Source organism: Anser cygnoides, chromosome 9 (genome assembly GCF_040182565.1).
Source record: "Anser cygnoides isolate HZ-2024a breed goose chromosome 9, Taihu_goose_T2T_genome, whole genome shotgun sequence".
NCBI classification, from domain to species: Eukaryota; Metazoa; Chordata; class Aves; order Anseriformes; family Anatidae; genus Anser; species Anser cygnoides.
Window position 1 is genome coordinate 12,524,029 of NC_089881.1, and position 22,644 is coordinate 12,546,672.

Consider the following 22,644-nt stretch of genomic DNA (forward strand, 5'->3'; position numbering starts at 1 on the left):
TAGTTCAGCATTTAAAATTGTGGCTGAGGATAAATTTGAGTTTCAGTTTTACCTCAAGTTAATTGCAGGTCAGTTATCCTGGGATCACTTTTTTGCACAAAGATGGTTTTTCAGGTCATTGGAGTTGCTGCTGGAATTAGGGAGGGTATAAAGGGGGAATACTCTTCAATGGTGGTGATCATTCCTGGGTTAGAAGGACCCTGTCTGTTGTGGAGAACTACTTCATACTGTATGTAATGCTCATAAGGATATGATACTGAACTTTGCAGTTGGGAGGGTTTGGAGGGGAAAGTGGTCTCCATGTCTTTTTGTTGTGATTCAGATGTGTATGTGGAACTACCAAAATGGTAGGTCAGTCCTGGTTGTCTTTTTTTTCCCCTAACCAGTTTCCGTTCATAATGATGTTCTGATGCATATTGCTCTCCTCCTTAGTTGCTTGTTAAATATGAAGATACATTACTGACAAGGACTGGCCTTGTTGCAGAGGCAGTTTTAAACATATGATAACAGCCAAAGCCCCTTCCAGAAAAGCAACTGCTCAGATTGTCAGAAATAAGGCTAGAAGTTCTGAACTTCAAGTTTTCATATAACTTTTCTGTCCTTATAATTAATTGTTACAATTAAGGACAGAAGGAAAGTTGGCTTTTTCTAAGACGTGCTATTACATTTTAAATTTCATGACTCACTGGTTCAGCATTCACCTGTAGACAAATCCAGGAAACAGAAATAGTTTTGTTGGGGAGCTCTGTGGCCAGTCAGGAGTCGTGTACTGATCAGTGCTGGTGTATAGGACAGTGGTTTTGCATTACATGCATATGTTGTCTGTCTTGTGCAGGAAGAGTTAATTGCTCTGTGGATTTTATTTTAAAACCCCGTTAGGCTGTTAACTATCCGTCCTAATTATCTAGAATAGAATGGGTTCCATGTGATGACAAGGGGGGAAAAATGTATGACAATAAGAGGTCTTTGGTAACTACAGGAAGCGATTTCGTCTGTGTCGTGGACGAATCGCATGCCTGCATTGTGGAGGCTGCCGATCCTCACATGGACGAGTAACCCACAGATGGAGATGTAGGTGGACTTAAAGATATTCCAAGCACTAGCCTGACAGGGAAAATACTTGGCACCAAGCAGCCTAATGGTGAGCTTAAATTAATACAGCTAAATCTTCATTGGGGGCTATACCAGTCTATTTTATAGTGCTTCACAATAGCTTGTTGTGTGTGTGGTTTGTTTTTTTTTTTTGATAAAGGTACTGGACAAATTGGTGCTTCAGAATGAGGGAGGGGAACGCATATTTCCACAGTTCTGCTTTTACCAGCCTTATTGTAAGAAATACGATCACATGAAACTATAAGGTTGAGATGAAGTGCGGTATCTTCTTTAAATGCATGAATGCTAATGTGCCTGAAGTAGGAGCTAAGGTTTTTCTCGATGGTATGATTTTGGTAACAACTGTATTGTTTCAGGTCACTGGAAGCCAAAAAAAACTACTGGGGCTAGGTAATGGATGTTCAGGCAGGCTGTAGCTTCAAAGAAAAAGGAAGCAGCAGCTGTGGAAAGATGAAACTATAGTTATACCTACCATTGCTTTGGTAGATATAAAGGCTTTTATTGTATACTCAGTGGTTAATGTGTTATGGGAAGATTATAGTCAGGAATAAAGTTGATAGCTCGTTTATTTCCCATCTCACAAATGTATATGTAAACAGTCACACACAAAGTTATACAAGTCTGGGTTACATATCACGGGTATTTCATATGCACGGGCTGTAAAACAGGGAGCTGCTTTGGTAGCAAAGTTGTGCAAAAGAGAAGCTCGCTATGCAGAGAAGAGTGGAGTAGTTGCAGGGAGGAAAATGACAAAGGTATGCAGTAAGAACAAGCAGCCTGCATTTTTGCTGATACCACCAGCATTGCCAAAGCCGTGGGATTTTAATAATGTAGTCTGTTAAGGAACGATGGGAGACATGGTGAGAAATGAAATGTGGTGTGAGGTGTTAATCCCAAGGCAGGGCAAGTGGCGATTGCTGCATGGTCCGGAAGGACAGTGCTTTGGCCTCTTACAAGCCTGAAATACGCAGCTGTGACTATGAAAGCAATCCAGGTTGCTGCTGTTCTTGAGCACGCAGGAGGCCATCCTCCTACCCCACCCTGATCTCTGTGCATCACTGAGCAGAAAGATGCTGCTGCTGTGTCCTATTTGAGTGTCTTTTTGCACTAGTGTAGTTCTGAAATGAGCTGCATTGATTTGTCTCCACTGCTGCGTAGATTAATTCCTTCCCCTGCACTGTTAAATTAAATGAACAAAACTACACCTTCAGTAGCTTCAAATGAACTGGAAACACTTCAGTTTTGTTCAGTTTACTTCTGTCCGTTACCAGAGTTTTACTTTTTTTTAAACCCATTACTTACCTGAAGACCTGATCCTACAGCTTTGCTTAGGCTGGGAGCTCTGGGGGCAGGGATTTTCTACTGGTAGGCTGGTGTACAGGACATCGTAGTGGAGATCTTATCAAACTGATGTGGTACTGCCACTCATCAATAGCAGCGGCAGGTCCTGCTAGCTTGAGCAGAAAACTCAAGTAGCCACAGGTGCAGGCTGAGGCTCCAGCAGTTGAATGAAGCCTGGATAGCTCCATTCCTCAAGCTCTGAGTTACCACAGTACCGTATTTGCTGTGGAAACTGCAAGTGCCATACCCCTCGTTAGCAGGCAGATGGCTAAACTTGAAGACAGTTTCAGTAATAGCAATAAAATAAGAAATTAGGACTTGCTGGAAGCTGTACCATGTCTTAAATCCTGGCAAAGTTCTTAAGCAGTCTGTGTAGCAAGTGATATGATACTTTTTCAGAACACTGATAACTTAAAAATCACTGGAAGGTGGATATAATTGATTCTGCTGCTACACAAAGATACTCTTCTGCTACAGTAAATTGAGAGGAGCACAGCCTGATATTTTGATTTATATTGCGAAATATGAAAGACCTTTTCATTAAGAAAAGCTAATTTCTGTCATTCTGGCATCCTAAGAAATGTGGTGGTTTCGGTCTGAAGCCAAGATTCCTTTGGGATATCTGTTACTCATAAACGTTTCAATTCTCGGTTGTTCTGATTTAATGATGTGGAAGCCTGGCTGTTGGATATTTGCAGGAAGCTGTTCAGACACCCAGCTGCAGGCAGTCTCTGCATTGTCGGCTTCTGGGTGGCAGACTGTGAAGTTCTGGCTTTGCAGAGCAGTATCCTGGACAGCTGCAATTACCTGTGGTGAGGTGATGGATGAGGCCAGACACAAGCAGGACTCTTCACCAACCTGCACCCCAAAGCTCTTCAGGTAAAGGATTAAATAGGGAAGATCTTAAAGGTCGCTTCATGGGAATATTTAGCTCTGGGCACTGATCTTTTCAATATTTAGATTAGGTTCAAAGATGGCTTATACTGGTCTCGATGCTATCAAGACTTGAAGCATAAGCAATTTTCCAGTGTATCCATCCACGTTTTCTGACTCCGTTATTCCAGACTAATAATATAGAGATTACTTTTTTCTTTTTCCAGAGCAAAAGTTAGATTATTTAGCAGCCACTGGTTCTCTTTGATTGATAACTTCAGCAAATCATTCTCGTGACTGGTTCACAGAAGTCTGTGTCTTGTCTGAGTGAAATCTGGGCAGATTTTACTCAATAGGAAATGTGGCTGTTTTTCACAAGAATTTTTCTAAACATATAGCTACAGGAGGGAAGGGGGCAGACATGGCCAGAAGCAAATGAAAACACGAAACCACGCTTGGATCAGATCTTGTCCTCTTCTTGTAACTAAATGCAGAAGTATTTTTTTAGCAGTTAGGTTCTACCCTGAAGTCATGAATTGAGTGGTTGCTGTGCAGACTCACAGTAGGAGCTTTAAGTGGTGTTAGCTTTTTGTTTGTTTTGGTTCATTTTGTTTGTTTGTTCTTTCCATGAAAATCCTTACTTCTGGTCAGGTAGAAGGCTCAGTTTTGAGAGGAGGAGAGGTGGGTAATGAAGTTTTTGTGTCTCTGCTTTGTTGTGCTTTACATGGGCTTCTCTTGTGCGTCTGAGATTGTTCTGTCTGGTAAGCTCTGAAAGCTTGACGAAAGTTGTACTTGACCTGCTGCTCATATGCCAGAAAAACTCTTATTATGAGTTTAGGAAGATCCACAAGGTCATCATTTAACGTGCACACATACAAGCTTTCTATCCTACATACACATTCTCCCTGATAATTTTAACTAACAGTACAAATGCTGAATAACGCCGTTTAAAATCCAGATGAAAGATGTAAAGGAGGGAAATACTGTTGGTTAGTCTGTTACCACTTTATAGCATATGTACATTTTACCATTTCTTCATTTAGCAAAGGAGATGACTTTTGAGTGCCTAATCATTTAAAAATCAGTGGAGGTCATACGTGCACGATCTGATACATGGGTTGGTTGGGTTTTGTGGTTTCTGAAGCAGGAAGTGGTGCTGGGTAGAAAATAAAGAATGTCATTTCTTGATGAAATCTTGTTCAGATGTACAGTCTGTTACACTGATGTGGGTGTGTGGTTACATTGGGCAAATTGAGTTTGATTCTTACCTGTTTATTAATGCTGTAACTCCACCTGCTATGTTACAAGGTTTCCACTCTTTCAGTGCAATCAACTTTTATACCTGATTTCAGTCTTGCATAGGGAGTCAGATCCTAGCTCCAAGTGTTTCTTACAAGGCTAGGATCCCAACCAAAGACACTTAATAAAAATATTTACTGATGAACAGTCAAGTAGAGGACATGTTTTCCTCTACCAGAAATAAAGAGCTTTTCTTCCATTGGGATACTGTTTGGCCAGAGAAGTCTCTTTTGGCACTTAACAAAAATTTCTATAAAGCTTCTCAATATAAATCATTTGTGTGAATTGATCATATATGGAATAACTTCTGGAAGAGATGGTAAATAACCTGCTAACTTAATGCAAATTTACAGTTCAGAGTACTGATACAGAGATAATAGTAATCAGCTCTTATGTGTGGTCACTGTGGGGAGGGTTTTTTTGTTTTATTTTTTTAATTGCAACAAAAAGCTGCAGAAAATCAGGGTACTGGTTTCTGTGCCATTCTCACCCCCTTTCATTCAGTAGAATAGATCAGGATTTGTACTGGAGTAACTTCAGTGTAGACTTAAAGCTGAGTGTCTGTATAAAGCAAAATACAAATTAAAAACGGATCAGAAGTTGCAACAAGAGAACTTCAAACAGGTGTGATAACTTTTTTCAGACTATGGATGGTGACATGCCGGACAGGGACCCAGTGAGGTTTTGGGCAGTCTCCATCCTTGGAACACAGTCAGATAGCAACGTGACAAGACTGCGAGTGACCTGATGCAGCTTCACAGTAAGTCTTATTTTGAGGGTGTGTGTATGCATGTATGTTGTTGGGGGAATTGTGATAAGTAAAATCCCAACACCTCTTCTGGCCTGGGTTAGTCTGGTTCAATCCAGCATCCCCCCCCCCCCCCCCCCCCAATACTGCAGAGCTCATAGGCTCAGACAATTGATCCCTTCTGTGTCAACACTTTTTCTTCCTGGCCAATCAAAACAGACACATGGATAATGAAAGGAGGGGTGCACACATTTAGGGTAAACACAAGCGAAATGATTGCTTTCTCTTACTGATGCTTTCTGTAAGGCTGACTCTGTTCTGGTTATTGCGATGCAGCGAGGGTAATCATTTAGTGTGCAGGATGATGTGAAGTCCAAATGGTGGATTGCTCTGCTCAGCACTTCTGGGGAATAAAGCTTATGCTGGTGAGTCAGGGAGCAATGGGTGCCCGCCTCCCCCCCCCCCCCCCCCCCCCCCCCGAAAAAAAAGGAAGTGTGCCTGTGCAAAGGCTTAGCCTGCTGGCGGGTAGCTGTGCGATGGTGCTGCGCTAACACTGGGTGCTGGGACTGGGGAGTGCAGGTGACATCCCTGAGGGTTGGGGGGGGGGGGGGTCAGCTCAGTAGCGCTCCTGACCTACCAGAGGGGCAGTGCTGGATGCTGGTCTTCATGCCTGGAGCCTACAGCATTTAGCGGCAGGTGAGCTGTGGCCAGGTGGCACCTGAACTAGTGTTTAGGTTGGGTGTAGGAGGCGGAGGGCCAAACAGCGTACTGCTTGAGGCAGGCAAAGCAGTCAGTAGACTGTGTATGGCTACGACATGGTGCTGTAAATTATGCTGATGGGCAAGATGAAGCGGGGGGGGGCGGGGGGCTTACCTCAGTGCCTTCTGACAGAATCGTTTTTTTGCCCCCCCCCCCCCCCCCCGAGGTCTTGACACCTCTTCCCCTCAAGTGAACAAAACTTCTGCTGCTGCTTATCTCAGGTGGCACAGCCCAGCTGGCGGATGGTCCTGTTGGCTGCTGCTACACTAAGCCACGAGGGGAAGCCCAGCCAGGGCTCGTGGGCTGCATGGTTTCAAAGAGCTGGAGGTGTTGACACAGGAAGAGCACTGCAAGGCTGATAATGCAGCTGCAGTGCACAATAGAGAGCTGATTTTTTTTTTTCTGTTTCCCCTCCATGTTTTAGTGATGTGTGCCTGGTTCTTCAATGTTTAAAGGCTATTCCTGCAAGTGTCCCAGTGGTTTGGTTTCCTGACTGCTGCATGCCACAGAGAGAAATTTTTTGACAAACGACAGAAATAAGTGATGGGGCTGCTTCGAGTAACTGAGGCAGGTAGAAAGCAGCTCCAGAATGTGTTTCGATTTGGTGAGCCCTAATTTCCTCTATTTTTTTTTCTATTGGGTTTCTTGTTGCCATTCTCTAGAGGACTGTGTTGAGTGGTGATGGCACATTGGGCTCTGCCTTTCAGAGGAGCATGGGGTGTGCGTTTTCCCAGGAACAGTGGCAGGTGTGGCACAGGCTGTGCCAGGTCCAGGAGAAACTGCTGGGTTCTCTCAGGACTGTTTCTTAATTCACTGATCTTGCTGTGCCTCTTTAATGCCCTGTTGCTCAGAGTGGGCTTCAGCACCCCCTGCAGCTTTTTTTCATGTTTACTTGACTTTTTTCCCCTTTAAGTAACTAGCAGGCAGTTGGGAATCAGATGCTGGTGCAGCCAATGACTTGCCTAACCTTGATCAGTGTTTTGAGTGACCAGTGCCTCTCTGGTGCCATCTCTCACTTCCACCAGCTTGCCATCCAAAAGATGGCTTCACTGAGGGCAGCCTGCAGGCGCTTCGCCACTGATTAGCAGTCATGTGTTAACTTGCAAGAGGAAAATCTCCACAATTATTTTGAAGAGAAACAACTTTACACAGATAAGACATGTCAGACACAAACACAGGCTGAGCATTACTTTTACAAGTTTCTTTATGAAATTATATAGCCCCTGGTCTGGGGAGAAGATATAGTGCAAGAATGACTTTGTACATGCTACTGAATGCAGATATCCCTGGATGACCAGACTTTGGTCAGCTACAGCATTAACAAACACTGGACTTCCGAGCTTTGCAGGCAGTTAGTGCTCGCTCAAATAGCATCGTGTTGGAACGTGGGGGTGTCTTCCTTCCAACGTCTCCTAAGCTAAGAAATTCAGTCAGTATGGCTTCTAACTCTCACTATGGTAAGGCAAATCTTTCCTTTTGCTAACCAAGGTTTAAATTTAATTTTTCTTGGCCACAGTTTGAAAGCTGGGTACCTAAAGTGAGGCTTTTAGTGTTAAGTCTTGGCCTTTTGCAATTAGCCTTAGGTTGGGTTTTGTTTTGTTTTGTGTTTTTCGAAGGTGTCAAAACCCTGTAATAATACCCCTTGAATTGAGGGTCTGTAGGAGTTTGCATAACTATCATGGTTTTAGTTTTTCAGTGTCAAACTGCAGACTGACTTCTGGGAGCTAGGTTTGCAAATATTGACCTTTTGTTATTTAAAAAATAAAAACAGACAAAACAGGCATCAAGTTAACAACATCTGACAAGAACAATTACAGACTTACAAAATACACAGTTCTGGTTTATACCATAAATAAACACATTACAAACAGTGAGCATTTTCATTGGCCAGGAAATATGGCAGAATGATAAAAGAGAGTCTAAGGAATTGATGGTATTAATTTAGGCACATTTTTCTCTAACTTATGTAACAAACCCTCTAGAGAGATTCTTGACCTTTACTCATGCTGCAGGTTGATTGGCACCATTTAATGAACTATCTTGTTCATCAGTGTTGTTGAATTAAAGGAAAGAGAAAAGGGTCACAGTGTAATACTCACTGTTGTCTTGTCTGAGTGCCAGCAAAGGCTAACTGAATTAGTTAGAAGTGTGTAGGAAGATCATGTCCTTGATCAGAAAGGTGGGGGAATGGGCAGAGAATGGAAGGGATTTTTACTCCCTGGAAAATGTATGCCAGCGACACTGAGCTGTTGTTCTGAGCATGTCAGTGGACAAGGAGCCGGTAGGTTTAACAGCTGCCATCCCCTCTCTGACTGCTGCCAGACAGCAGTAGTGTTCACAGCAGAAAGGAGTGATTCGGTGTACAGCTGACAGGCAAAATCTTTTCAGATGAAACACATCGGTTCCATTCTGTGATCTCTTCCTGGAAGTTTGTCGCGGGTGCTGTGCAAGGCTGGCTCGATGCACAAATGCACATGTGTGCAAGCACACATGCAGTGTCTCACCTCAGAGCCAGGTCAGTTGGTCTGCAAAATAAATAGAGACAGCAGGAGCACATGTGCCATCCTCTGCAAACAAAGGATTGGAAGAACCTGGGCTCCACCTCCTAGGACTGATGGATAAAGTGCTTTCTCAGAAGGGGTTCAGGCACAAACATGGGGCTGTCCTTATTTCCGGAAGGGTGTCAGCCTGCTGATGTTCTGCCAGAAGTTCGAGGGCTTGCGCTTGGGCTCTGCCAGCATGAAGACTTGCTGCTGAGGGAGTGTGGTAGGCAAGGTGGGATGCTTCTGACGCATCAGAAAGTCGTAGTATGGCCTGGTGACAGCTGATGACAAGGAAATAAGTGAAGCATGTTACTTGAGCACAGTTCTTTCCATATACCCTGCCCCATCCCTGTTAAAGCAGCAGGGGAACAAATGTTATTTCCCTCAGCTTACCCCTTATTTCAGCACTGCCTTTTAGGATTAGGGTTGGTGCTGTGGAAGCCCTAGAGCATACCTTGTCAGGCATACCTTGACAGTGTTCTGTCAGGAGTACAATGCAACTAGATCGCTGTAGCTCATCTCTTTGTGACAAACTTAACCGGTCACTGCATTCCAGGAAAGGAAGCTGATAGGCGTGTGCCTCTGCTTGTTGTGCCTTCCCGCACTGGTAAAAGCATATGGACTTGAGAAACATTTCTGAGTCGTAATGGCCAGCGCCCAGCCTGCAGCCAGCACTGGCGTGCTGTGCTCCTGTTCTGCTTGGCCCCTGTGTTTTTAAACTGTTACCGTGGTCTGGCTTCCTCCCAAACTCCGTTTGTGGCCATATCTTAGTTCTGGCTTATTTTGAAATGTAGCCAAGCTTTCTTACTGGGGACTCAGCTGGGATCCTACTGCTGGCTGTTGCCACCACAAGGAATTGGTTGCCTCTCTGTGGGCCTAAAGGAAAGCAAATGACATCTCTTCTTTGGGATATAAAGAGGGATGGAGGCATCACAAAAAAGGGTGGCAGGAAGCCTTAGATGACAGTGCTTCAGGCACAGGAACCGCTTGTTCTGTTGCTCGCATTTGCACTCCTCTGGCCACTTAATTTTTATTTATTTATTTATTTTAACAGCACTGTTAATGAGCATGCCATCTGCTCATGGGATTCTGCCAAAATAGCAAGTTTTAATGCATTTGCCACAGGCAGGACAGGTCTGTGCTGCAGTAGCCTTTATGACCCTCTGCATCTTAGGAATCATTACAGAATTTCATCTTGTCTCTTCACAAAGGGAATGTCATGCTGTTTGGAGAGCCTGGCATCTAGGGTGAGGCTGTGAGCTAGCCTTTGAACAGGGGATGCTGCTTGTGCTTAGCTGTGGTTTCTGGTTCAGCACTCAGTGATCAGGTTCAGAGCAGGTCTCCTGTAGTTAGGGAATAGTTTCCTGACTCCAGCTGTCTGAATCAGCCAGGAACTGTACTGCACACTGTCACATGGGAGTTCACCATCTGGCCTACTCAAGAGTTTGTTAACACCACTGACTGAAAATAGTCCCAGATGGGTTTATTCAGAGAAAAGTCACGTGATAGTGGTAAGTCACTAACACCAACCATTAAAACTTCATTTCACCAGTATCTTTTGCTACACATCAATGAAGTTTTAGCAAGAAAAATGTTCTACTGAACATGACCCACATCTGAGCTCTGTCAACACAGTTTAAAAAAAAAAAAAAAGCATTTTTTTGTGCCCTGGATTAAGTGCTCCTTTCTTTATGTTTCGAAGCTTAATGCCATGAATTCTTAGTTCAAGTCAAATAGGAGAGAGTTGTAGCAGCCATATAAAGAAAGGTACTTATCAGCTGGATCTAATACAGTCTTAGGGCTTAGAGGTACCAGGACTACTTTGCAGTGTTTAGCTCTGGAGTCCTACCTGGAGAAGATATGCCTAGAAGAAATCTAGCAGAACAATGCTGGTATGAATGACAAAGAACGTTTGCCATTTATTAGAAAGAACAAGCAATTGTGATCTGCAGTAAGGAAAATTAAATGTCAGGGAAACTCTGAAAGAAACTGCAGAGGGATTACAAAGTCAGCTGATTCTATATTAGGCAGCTCTTGGATGCTGTATGTTCCTCTGAACGTGGCCTTCAGTCTCACTGACGGATTGTGCTGTTAAGGGTAAGATAGCTTAATTTTTACTGTTCTTCATCTTTGGTGAGAATTATTTAGTTTTATATATAGATCTCCAAGCTGGGAATGATCACTTCAGTTGAAGTTGCTCATTACCTAGCTGTTTGACAACCATCTCTACCTTTATCTGACCATGAGAACGCAAACTGAAGCACTTTAACGTGGGAAGAGGTATCTCACCAACTTAAGGCTTAAACAAAAATTGCAATGCTCTCAGAGGTGGCAGCTTAAGCACTAGTAATGTAGTCCATAAACACCACTACCAGCCCCCAGCCTGCAGTTCTAGCAGCATTTTTAAGTTCAGGAATGACTCACCTTTAGGCTTCCCAGTGTGGTGCTGCTTGCTGGCATTCAGCATTGCTTGCTTTTTCTGCACCTCCGTTATTGAAAAACCTGGAGAATAAAGGAGAGACTGTCAGCAGCAGGTCATCCCTTTGTATTTCATGGGAGCACACTTGCATAGACATTAAGAGAAACCGTGAAGCGGGAAAATGCCTGAGGTGGGAGGTCACCATCTAAAATTACTCCCAGAGCTGCCTGGGGCAAATACTGCTCCCCCCCGCCTGGTCCTTACCTCTCAGGCAAGGCTTACTGCCTGCCCGTGCCCCCACCCCACCTCTCCCCGCCAGCTGACAAAGCCAGTCCAGACCTTTTGTGGCTCAGATCTCACGTTTGAACTATTTGGACAAAACAATGAAAACCCTCTCTCACAGTGCGAACTTTTGACTGAATGTGTTTTGTACAGATGCTGCCATGTCAGGCTCTCATGATATCCTGCAAAATAATTGATGCTCTATGTAATACATTGACTATTTTGTCAGCCCTGCCTGAACTCATTAAAGACATCAAGGTCTCAGAGGACTTCCTGCAGAGTCTGATCACTGTGGTTTGTATTTTTTCAAATTGCACAAATTCATTCAGTGCATTCTAGTCAGCAGCCCAGAGCTGGACTGGAGCATGCTTTGGCTTCCTGTCAAAAATCTAAAACTAAAATAAAAAACATAACCCTGTGTCACAGCATTGCTTTGTCCATACCTGTTTCCTGGTCGAGCTGAACCTGTCTCCTTTCATTCTCAAAGGCCTTCAGCCAGCGCTGTTTCTGTTCGGGCTTTTTTGCACAAAATAAGTGGACTTCCTCGGTGTTGCGGCAGTATAATTTAAATGCATTTTTTACACTGATACTGAAGTCCTTGTCCTTTCCATCTTCTACATCCAGGATTTCCATGTCATCCATGTTGATCCGACTTTTATAGTACAAGATGTCCCGACGCAGAAGGTCCTGTAAGAGAGATCACAGTCATATGGATTTCAGTGTTTTCTGTTCTCTCCCTTCCAGAAACATTCAATTTCTTCTTTGATATGCTGGAATATTTAATCTTCTTGGCAGGCATTACAGTGCTGTAGGGAAAAGTGACACTGGATTTGAATCTCTGGATATGCAGAGTGCTAAGCTCCTGTTGTTTGCATGGGCTGTGAGGGGAACCACATGGTTTCTTCTGTTGGTGGAGTCAGGATAACAGGCTGGAACCTATGCTTCTGGGGTATCATCGGCTACACTGAAGAGCTCTCGATAAGATCCCAAATCCTCATTAAGCTAGTGTCAGAATGCAGTATTGGAATGCTACAGTCAAAATTAGACAAAAAATACTACTTAGCTTTTGTTTTTCATGTTGCCAATGAAAAGTAAATTAGATGGCACTGATAAAAGTAAGAGTTTCATGCCTAAGTTACCCAGGGCTACGTATGTGCTATGAATTATACAAAAAATAACAGCGTGTTCAGTTCTGAAATTCCAAAGGAAGGTACCTTTCCTCTGCTTGACTAAGGAAGATTTCTTTTATTACTTAAATAGGTTACCTGCACTGTGTATGAACAACAGTCCAGGCTGTGCTTGCAGGCTCTACATATGATGTTAATGTGTTCTTACTGACTCTTGAGGCCTGTAGCTTTTACATGAAAGCTTCTGAATGTGATATTAATCCCCTGTGGAAGTGCAGTTGAAAAAAGAACAGATTTAAAAGAATGAGAACGTCAGTGCTGATACTTGAGTTGCATAAAATAAACCCACGCACTAATCCTAGAAGCAGTGCAGTGTGCTCTTACAGCTCTCTTGCTATAAGATTTTGGCTAGCAGTTGGCTTATTGCTCTGGTCAGCTATACAGAACACCAGGATGCCAGAAAAAAGACTGCACTGAATGTACCTAAATCTCTTGTCTGTGCAAGAAGCACATACAATGCAAACAGAATTAAGTATTACAGAAACAGACAGGTAGAGAACAACTGGAAATGAACTGAGGGAGTCGATTCATTTTTCAGCATTGTAATAGATTGTAACTTGGATTTGTCTACTCAAGTTTACCTTCTTGCAGCAGACAAGCTGGTGATCGAAGAGGAAGAACATCCTCTGTTGGCTCTTGGCTTGAGGATGGGAGATTTTGGTTAGTTCCCCAGAATAGATGAGTTCTGAGCTTTTGACTAGGACATCTTCACCCTGAGAGTGAGAGCAGTACAAAGAACAGTCTGGTCTGTGCCATCCCAAAACAAGGGAGAAGAAATAACCCCATAGTCTCACAGGAGAACTTTGGAATGGTTGTGTAGCCTGAAGCCCTGCTGGTGAAACACTGTTCCAGGAATGAGAGGGAGCCTCTATGATAGAGAAAGAGCCTTGTTGCATCATGGAGAGGATGCTGTGCCCTTGATACCCAGGGAATAGGAACTGAATTGGAATAGAACAATAGTGTGTTAAATGAAAATTTTCCTTTTCCAGGGAGTCTGCTTAGGGCAGCTGGTACATCCCTGACATTAAAGGAACCATGTTAGGAGATAGCTGAGAATTTAGCCTGACTTCCTTTGGTGGGAGAGGGAGTGGTTTTACTGACTCTGTAGCTTTGTGGTTTTTTTCTTTAGCTAATTTTTTATATTGAATCTACAGTGAAATTTTGCTTCCATTTTAGCTATATCAGAGCTTGCCTTTCTGCAAGAATGATGTGCCTTAATAAGCACATTAAGGGGTAATTCTGCCAATTTTGACCAATTCTAAATCACTCAGTAGAATGGGGAACAAGAGGAGAACAACAGGATTTCACCAGCCTACATTCCAATTTTATTCTGGAAAAAAAATCGCAGGGAACAGGCAAAAAGGCAGCTGGTCTAGCTGGGTTGTGCTAGACCTCTTTGGTTGTACTAAAAGATCGCATCTTTTTAAAAAAACACACACACAAACCCACAGAACAACAGAACTGAGCTAGGGCTAGTCAGTAACTGCTATGAAGTTCTTCCTATAGGCAGATGGGGGCGGTGAGGGAGAGTGGAAGAGAGTAAACACAATCCATTCATCACATGAGGAAAGTAAGTCTGTCTTACCTCCCAGTCTTCTATGGAACTTTGCCACTGAGCAATTTTGTCAATGTTCTCTAGCCGCCGCTTTCTCTCATTGATGAGCCGAGCAACGTTCTTCATGGCATTTAAGGCAGCTTCGACGTCTTTAAAATCCCTGTGGTAGAGCAGAGTTGTGAGTCATAACAAAAGGACACATTTATTGCATCTACGCTCCAAAGGAGTGCAACCTAGCATGCTGTAGGGCTGGAGAGCAGAAAACATTAGTTCTACTTGCTGCTCTACCCCAGCAACTTTATATTGAATGTATTAGGTACATGTGGCTGTGGGGAGCTTTTCGGAAGTGTGCTGCTTTTAAGGCACAGATTATATAGTCTTGTAACAAATCCAGGCCTGACTTGTGAAAGAGAATGAGGCAAGTAATGAAATCCAGTCACAGAGGTGTAAATACTAGTTGCTGGAAAAATTTCCATGGCTTTCTAAGCATTGTTTTTTTCCCCACATTAATACAATATATTCATAATGCCACAGTTTTCTTACAGGGAACAATTCTATCACATAGAGGTAAGACGGTTTAGATGTGGCTTGGTTTCAAATAGGAGCTGCTAGTTAATCCAGAATGGTAGGACAGAAGGTGATCCACCCTCACCACACACCATCTGCTGCCACCAGCTACTTCTTTTGAGTTATAGTAGCTGAGAAGGAGCAGTTCGGCACAACTTGTCTCTAATGCAATTTTCTAACATCTATGTACTCCATTAAGGAGCTTTCTGTTAAGAAAGAACTTCAGAACAACATGCTTATGATTTAATAAGACGTGTAAAACAAATCTGAGAAATACCATTGCTGTAAATCGGGGTGCTAAAATTAAGTTATCACAAGGGACCAATATCAACACTTTAATACAGGTTTTCATGCTTTAATTCTGTAGGTAATTATTTCAGATGCTTTACTAAGTCACACTGTTAATTGAGCCAACAGCAGTGCCTTCACCCTGCCTTCACCCTGAAATGGAGCTATGGATTTGCAGGCTTTTGAGTGGGCATGGCTTGATTGCTGTAGGTTGTGACTTCCCACAGGGAAAGCACCAAGCAAAATTCATGACTACCTTTCAGCCTCGACAAGCTCTGGTGTAGGTGCATAGACATGTTGGGCTATATTCAATCAGTGCTTCCGGTGGCAAAGTTTTCAATACCATCACAACAGGAAACAACTACGAAGTCTGTATGTGCAGGTACCACAGATACATAGGCCGAGTATAAATAGGAAAGCACCATGATAAAAGGTGGACTTTGCAACTTCAGGTCTCTAACAGACAGGGAAGCCCAGTGCTACTGTAATGGAAATTTATGTATTTGACTGAAATTTTTTTTTCTTTTTTTTTTTTTCTTTTTTGTTTCTACAAGGTAACACAGAAGAATCGTGGTACTGGCTGCTCTTAGTAAGCTGCTCTCAATACAAAATTCTTCATTAGTCCGTTTCTTACTCCTCCCCTCCACACCATGCTGACCTACCTGTGTTGAGGGTTGGTGTATTTGAGCAGTTCGGCCAGTTGCAGTGGATATTTGCAGATTTTCTGCACTGGCGTCAGCAGAAACCCATCCAGAGAGATGTCAATCATCTTCTGCAGCAGGCGGCAGGCTTCGAAGAAGTAGACGTACTTGTTAACTTTGGTGAGGCGGGACAGCTCCATGCAGGCATTAGGGTGGTTGTTGCAGTATTCAGAGTATATCTGAAACTCTGTTTGCTGCAAAGGAAATTAAAGGGAGTTACTGTCCGTGTTTCTTTGGGCAATGGCTTGGCCCCGAACCTGTATCACATTGGGGCTATTTGATAATTTGTATGCTCCCCTAACACTTTGAAGCCAGGAGACCTAAAGCTGAGGCTCGTGCAGCTTATCTGAGAGACTGAGACATTTCTGTCTATTCTGGCCTGTGCTCAGCTGTATGTTTTTAATGACTGCCTCAGCAACTGCTGATCCTGCACAAACCTGAAAATACCATAGCTGTAAACTCAGGCCCAAGTTGGGATTTACACCTCTGCCTGAAGTAGCATGGTCTGGCAGGCAATACAGTGCTCAGGAGCTGAGGCACTTTGGAAATGTTCTCCCTGCAGCCGCAAGAGCTGCAGCCACAAGCGCTCCTCTAGCTGGCTGGGGGGAGGTTTGCTTGATGGGCTGTTTTTTGTTGTTGTATTAACAGAGCTTCAGTTCTCAGATCAACTTTCAAATCCTCTGGCCTAACCCATATTCAGCTACCTCTTTCCCCTTAAGTGAAATTTACTTACATATTCCAAGAAGCAGGAGCCAACCTCACTTAAATGTGGGTGGTCTTTGTTGAATTTCTTCTCCAGTGCTTTAACAAATTTCTTCTGGCATCTGTAGATGTCTTCAATATTCCCAAAGATTGTCTTCAGCTGTTCCTCTGTAAACATGTCAGCTCTTTTGCGGCACTGCTTAATGTAACCCTAGGAGGAAACCACGTTGGAAAGCTTGCTGGGCACTTGCTCAGAGGCCTTTGGAAATCATCAGAAAACCCTAGGACTGCAGTCAGTTGTACAGGTTTCTGTACCCCCTTCCTTCGCAAGTGCATCCATCCCTTAGCTGTTATTTCCTCAAATATCACTCAAATTAATGGTAGAAATAGAAATCAACCCACAGTCATGTCACTGCCAGAAATGAAGCAGTAATCCACACCCAGAGCTGCCTTCTCACCTGTAGAAAACATTTTTGTCTGTCTGCAGGCTACAGGGTGTTCTGACCCCTGCACTGATCCACTGACACCTAAATTCAGTTCAGGATCTGGTGTGGCTGCTCATGTTACCAAATTCATCACTTATTCAAAGACATGGGAGAATTCTGGACTCTGCATGAAGGAAAGGTGCTTGGTAAGTGTTGCTGCTTTGCCCCAGCTGGCTCTCCTGGAGGACACTACATTTTTTGTGTCATTTTAGTGAAAGTCTGTGTTCCTGCACTACTCTTTTATCAATTACCTTAATTTACCCCAGTGTATTTGACAGTGTGTCACTTCTGGAAAGGGTGTCACAATACTCAGCATATTTGGAAGTGAAAGGCTGAATATCCCCCAGTTGTTTCAATCTGAGCATAACTTGCCTGAAGGTTGGAGTTGCTGATTATATTACCTCAGAACGTGAATTAAAGAAGACAGCAATGCTAGACATTTACTTTTCTCTGGCATGGGAAATGCAATTAATTCCATTTAATCAGAGCGTAACTGGGTGCTCCAAATTCAGAAGCACTGGGGATATTGCTGTAATGAATTGTCTTCTGTTTTCCGAGCATGTGATGTCATTTAGCAGGACAGGCTCTGATGGCAAAGCCATCTCATTCTCAGAGGAGGAAAGTTACCCACTTGGGAACCGTGTGTCTGCACAAGAACAGGACAGCCTCTAGTTTCCATTAGGGATGTTCTTACTTTTGCTTCCCATTACTCCGTTACCTCACAAATGTCCTTCAGATGCTTGATGTAGTCTCTCTCTGTGCTTAGGATCTCATTTATAACGTTGGTCCTCATTTGATCTTTGGTGGTCTGCCCCATCCCGAAGCGGCGCGTACCACTGCTGGAGTCGTCCTCTTTGCCACCCTCTGCCTTTACAGGGTAATCTTCCATGGGTTCATCCTGGTTCACTCGGAGCTGTACCACACACAAGACATTCACTGTTTGTAGTAATAAATACAAGTCTTCCAAAGAAAGGAAGTTTGGGAGGGTTGACAGAATGGCAGACAAAGACTGAGCTAGGATAAGGAGGGAAGAGGGCCACTCTGTACATAACTGCCTGTAAATGTATTTTCCCATGGTATGTAATGTGTAAACACATAGCCCCAGAAGGTAAGGTTTTGACAGTTTGGGGATGGTAATTTCAAGCCTATTAACTGTTAATACATGATATGGGTGGTTTTAAGCAGGCATCTCTCATGGACAGAAGTCACAGGAATGATATGAAGTCCTTGAGGAAGAACACATACACAATCAGGACAGGAAATGTTTTATCGAAGTGAATTCTGCTTAGGTATTTGTGAGGGGACTTTTCGGGAGAGAGGGGAAAACCAGTAAATATTTGCCTTTTTTTTGATAATAGCATTATTATTATTCTCATATCATAAATAGCAGATAGCCCTCAGAAGTACCTGCTTCCCCAAGGTTATTTAGAGATAATGTATTTTTAATGTAAAAGCAAATGCAGACACCAGTGGGCATATAATGTAATGAAAAGCAGCATTACATTACAGGGCTGTGCGTGTAACTCATGGTTCCTTCACAGTGCCCATGAGATGGCAGCATAGCATGGGCAGAGACGAGCACCAGCATTTTGTAGACATGCTATACTACAGTCACTTCATATATTGTCAGCAATACCAAAGTACCTTCGCTAAGGACAAGAAATTATTGGTGCATTTCACTTAGGAGCTTTATTTCATATATTAGTATTGTAACTGCATATTTAATAGATCCCAGAGCACCCATGGGAATATTTTGTATACAAATCATCAATCCCAGCACAAGAAAGAAATGAAAAACTCTGAGATAAGAACATGCATAAATGTAAGTAGTTTTAATACAATGATACAGGCCTGCTTTAAACTTTTAATGTTGTTACTTCTAGGCAGGATTGTTTTTCTCTTGATATACATGTATCTCTCTATATAAAAAATAATGCATACCCATCCCTTGCCAGCAGAGGCATAGATTGCACTTACTTACTGTTTACAGTTGGTGAAACCCTCAAGATGTGCAATCCTGGTTTTCTTTCGCTGTGAGTAAAACAGCATTGGCTGGTTTTAAACTCAGACCTTGGCCTGAAACTTGTGTGGAGTAACTGAGAGACCTGCAGGTTTACCCAAGTCCCAGAACATTCTGCCCTTCCCAACAGTAAGCTTGAGACCCAGAGATAATTAGTAGGAAATCTTCAGTTGGATGCTTGAATAAGTGTTGTAATTACTCTGCTAAAAGAACTTGTTATTCTTCATCCCTAATGGCTAGCACTAGTCTGCTTTCCCCTGAAATTGCCAGCAGGACAACTTGTCAGTAACATGAACGAAAACAAGGCCTGTGTTTTGACTGTGAAAATAGTAGTTCCATCTCCACCAGTGCTGAGAATTTGGTCCTAGTAATCTTACTTGCAAAAAAACATATACTGTTTGTAACAGTTATCCAGCTGAGACCGTTTCTTGCAAGCTCTATAACAATGCATTTCACAACTTCTATAGCACAACCTGCTCTGCTTCACCAACGACTTTTGCTACAGACACCAGATAACCTCCTTTCATGCTTCACCTGGTTTTGGGTCATTTGTGATCTAAAGTGATCCGGATAATAAGCTGAATATCTAAGAATCTCTCTGTCCTTAGGCACCACATCACCTCCGCAGTACTGTGCTTACATGGTGAAAGCAGTCAGGCATACATACCAACAGTCACAGCCCAAAGAAATGAAAAAAGCCTTTCTCCTCACAGAAGGAAAAGAGTGCACAGAAGTTACCCAGACTCTTGCCCCCCAACTCCCAACTTGCATGGAGAATTCACGTGTTTCATAATGGTTGGAAATGAATCCAACCTCTGCTGTACACAGCTGGGCCTGTCTACCTGTTCCATATAGCTATTTCCATATGGTCTTTGTAAGCGGCACCAGGGAGAGCGCCTTGGCCCCAAAATTGGTCAACATCAAGTGATTCATATTCACCCTCTAGTAATTGACAACATCACCTCCAAGACACCATTTTATGTGTTTTTTTTCTTCTCTATTTTAAGTGCCTGAAATACATTGCTGTGTTGTAGCCCAGCAGCCTTATGTTTTTAAAACTCCACAGCTAGGAGAAGGTGTGTGTGAGTCAGGTTGTCACAGATGTTTGGATGTGGTGTATAGCACTGGACTCTAAATTTGGTGCCATGCTCATCCATACTGTCTGAAGTAGACCCTACAGTGAAGACCTCTGTCAGTTGCTTCTGGGATTCTGCTAGGAAGTACATCTTGCTGAGGAGTATAACTTGCTTACTCCTGAGGGTGATTCTGGGTGCTTGGTTGCAAACCAGCCGATACACATCTGGGTAAGCAGGAGCCCAGGCTGCAAACCACCATGCAGGGCAGTTCCTCAGCTGGTACAGCTCAGCTTAGCTCCAGAACCTACAACTAAACTGTCCTTGCTCTGATTTACTGATGCAAAGAGGGAATTCTCCACACTGGTGGCAGCCCATCCCCAAGAGTTCAATGTAAATGGCCATGCATAGAGGAATGGTAACAAGCACATGTTGAACCAACTATCCTAGCAGTAGAAGTTCTCAGCATTCAGTACAGAACATAGAACCTGGGAAAAAAACACCTGGCGGTAATGGAGAGACATGAAAAAAAATCAAGCTCTTACCCGTACAAAGCTGGCTGGAAACCAGCCTTCGCTGTCCAGAATCCTTCCCCACCACCATTCCTTGTTGGTAGCATCCATTACTTCAATGACATCACCAGCCTTGAATCCCAGCTCTTGATCATCCATCGTGACATGGTCCCAGAGGGCTTCTGCATACACCACGCTGCCATCGCTGATGAGCTGTGGACAGAGAACATCAAACTGCCAGCTCCTCACAGAAAAGCAGCACAGGCAGCCAGTGTAGCTGCAGCTTTGGCACAATTGCTGCTGAGCCAAACAAGCATTGACTACTGCTTGCACCTCATGAGAAATATGAAAAGGAGCTGTTGGTAGTCTGGCAGGTGCTTCAACTGACTTTGCTCTCAGTAGCATTTGTTCCAAATCACTTGGGCACAGTGCATTTACCACCATTAAAAAAAAGTAATTTTGATGTACTGCAATCTCATAATGGTGAGTTTGCCTCAGCCGGCAAACAGGGCTCAGCAGTGGTACCTCGGTGGTGAAGGATGCCCATGTGCTGCCAGTGCAGCCCTGCTACAGACAACCTTGAAATAGAAGCGTGAGTGTCAATGTTTAGAGATACACTTTAGAGCAGCAAGTATTCTGAGGCCTCAGTGCTGGCCTAGGATGGTAAGAGCTTTAAACCTTTAGAGTGGTTAAACTTAGCATTTAAGCTGCTTATAGTAAGTCTCCCAGTGAGTTCAAGTGCCAGTGCTCAGGGCCATTAGTTGTCTGTGCGACACCATGTCCCATAGAGGGCCTAATCTAGGAAAGAAAAAAAAAAGATATAAATTCTGGGAAGACAATGGAAAGAGGAATCTAGGAGACCAGAGGGAGAAAAAGATGTACAAAACCCACTGTCCATGGTTATGGGCCACACTGTAACACTGTCGGCCCTGCTACATAATGCACATGCTGTGCACCTTAGGTTGGCTTGATCACACAGTTATCTACTGCTCATAGTGACTGGTTTTGTCCTTCTCAAAGAAAAAAAGATGCATGTTGTAAAAGAATGACAGGATAATAGCACATACAGTAAATCAGGAGAGTTAACTGGAGGCATTTGAAAAAAAAGTCAAATATAGTCTGCCTCTGGATAGCAAATGCCCCTTCACTGAACCAGAAACAGCTTAATGCAGTGTATCCCTTTTGACAAAAATAACATCAGGATGGTTAGGAAGGGGAGGATGGGAGGCTCCACTTCTCTGCAGAACCAGGCGTCAGTGCTCCCCACTGCCTCTTTTCAGCTGCCCTGCACTGCCACAGCACTCACGTGCGCACTCGCTGCAGGGTGCTGCTCCTCAGGGAGAAGAGCACTGCTATGGTGCAGCCCAGCGGGCAGGGGACGTAAGGGCTGTCACACAGCCAGTGCTACAGTGGGAAAATAATTCAGGAGTCTCAAACAGTGTCTCACTAGCCAAGGTATTACAACATAAAGAGCTGGCAACGAATGCAGCAAAGGCAGCTCAGTCTGGTCAAGTGGCAGGGATTTGGCCCAGCGAGCTGTGGAGGGGGACAGCTGGACTTGGCAATTAATGAGTAAAGGTGTTGGAGTGATCTGGGATGCTGTTAACTCACAGGTCGCTTAGCAGGCCTGTTGCATAGACTTTGACAAGCCTGAAGTGTACTCAGCATTATGAATAAACCCTCTATTTTTTGAAATCTTGTGAGTCTTGTCAGTCTTCTAGAAATGTAGAGCTTTAGCTTTCTAACACAAAGTAGAGAGGACTAGAATAGGGAAAGGAATGGATGTCAAAGGTACAATTTTCCAAACTCAGCTACCAGGCTTCAGCTACAGGAACAGCAGCTGAGCTGTGGGTGACGGATGTTGGCTATGCTCACGAAGAGCCTCTGCTTTTTTGCTGAGCCACCTGTGGGTGCATGAGCTGGGCGTTTGCTTTAGCAGTGCGATTGCAGCTGGAGCTGCGGCCGAGCTGCGCAGGGTTATGTAATGCGGTGGGTAGGGGCTGGCTGGCACTCGGGAAATGCCCATGCTAACTCGTAAATCTCTGGGCATAGTGGCATTCGGCAGCCTTTTCAACATGCACATTCTGACCAGTTCATAAGGAATATGGTTCTTTCTAAGATAAAATCCCTTTGCTATGTACTGAAATATGCCGTGCTGAATCACTGAGCATGATGTG

The 22,644-nt window shown here is 43.6% G+C and overlaps 1 protein-coding gene across 1 annotated transcript in view; it reads right to left on the minus strand.

Annotated features, from left to right (window-relative positions):
- Nucleotides 1-7,310: 7,310 nt before the first annotated feature.
- LOC106039165 (uncharacterized) overlaps nt 7,311-22,644 on the minus strand; it is a 213,753-nt gene continuing 198,419 nt past the window's right edge. The window contains 10 exon segments of the mRNA XM_013186073.3: nt 7,311-8,857; nt 8,860-8,957; nt 11,101-11,178; nt 11,821-12,064; nt 13,146-13,277; nt 14,150-14,279; nt 15,637-15,869; nt 16,409-16,588; nt 17,581-17,775; nt 20,501-20,680. Coding sequence (XP_013041527.3) covers nt 8,765-8,857; nt 8,860-8,957; nt 11,101-11,178; nt 11,821-12,064; nt 13,146-13,277; nt 14,150-14,279; nt 15,637-15,869; nt 16,409-16,588; nt 17,581-17,775; nt 20,501-20,680 — 1,563 coding nt within the window. The 3' untranslated portion in view covers nt 7,311-8,764.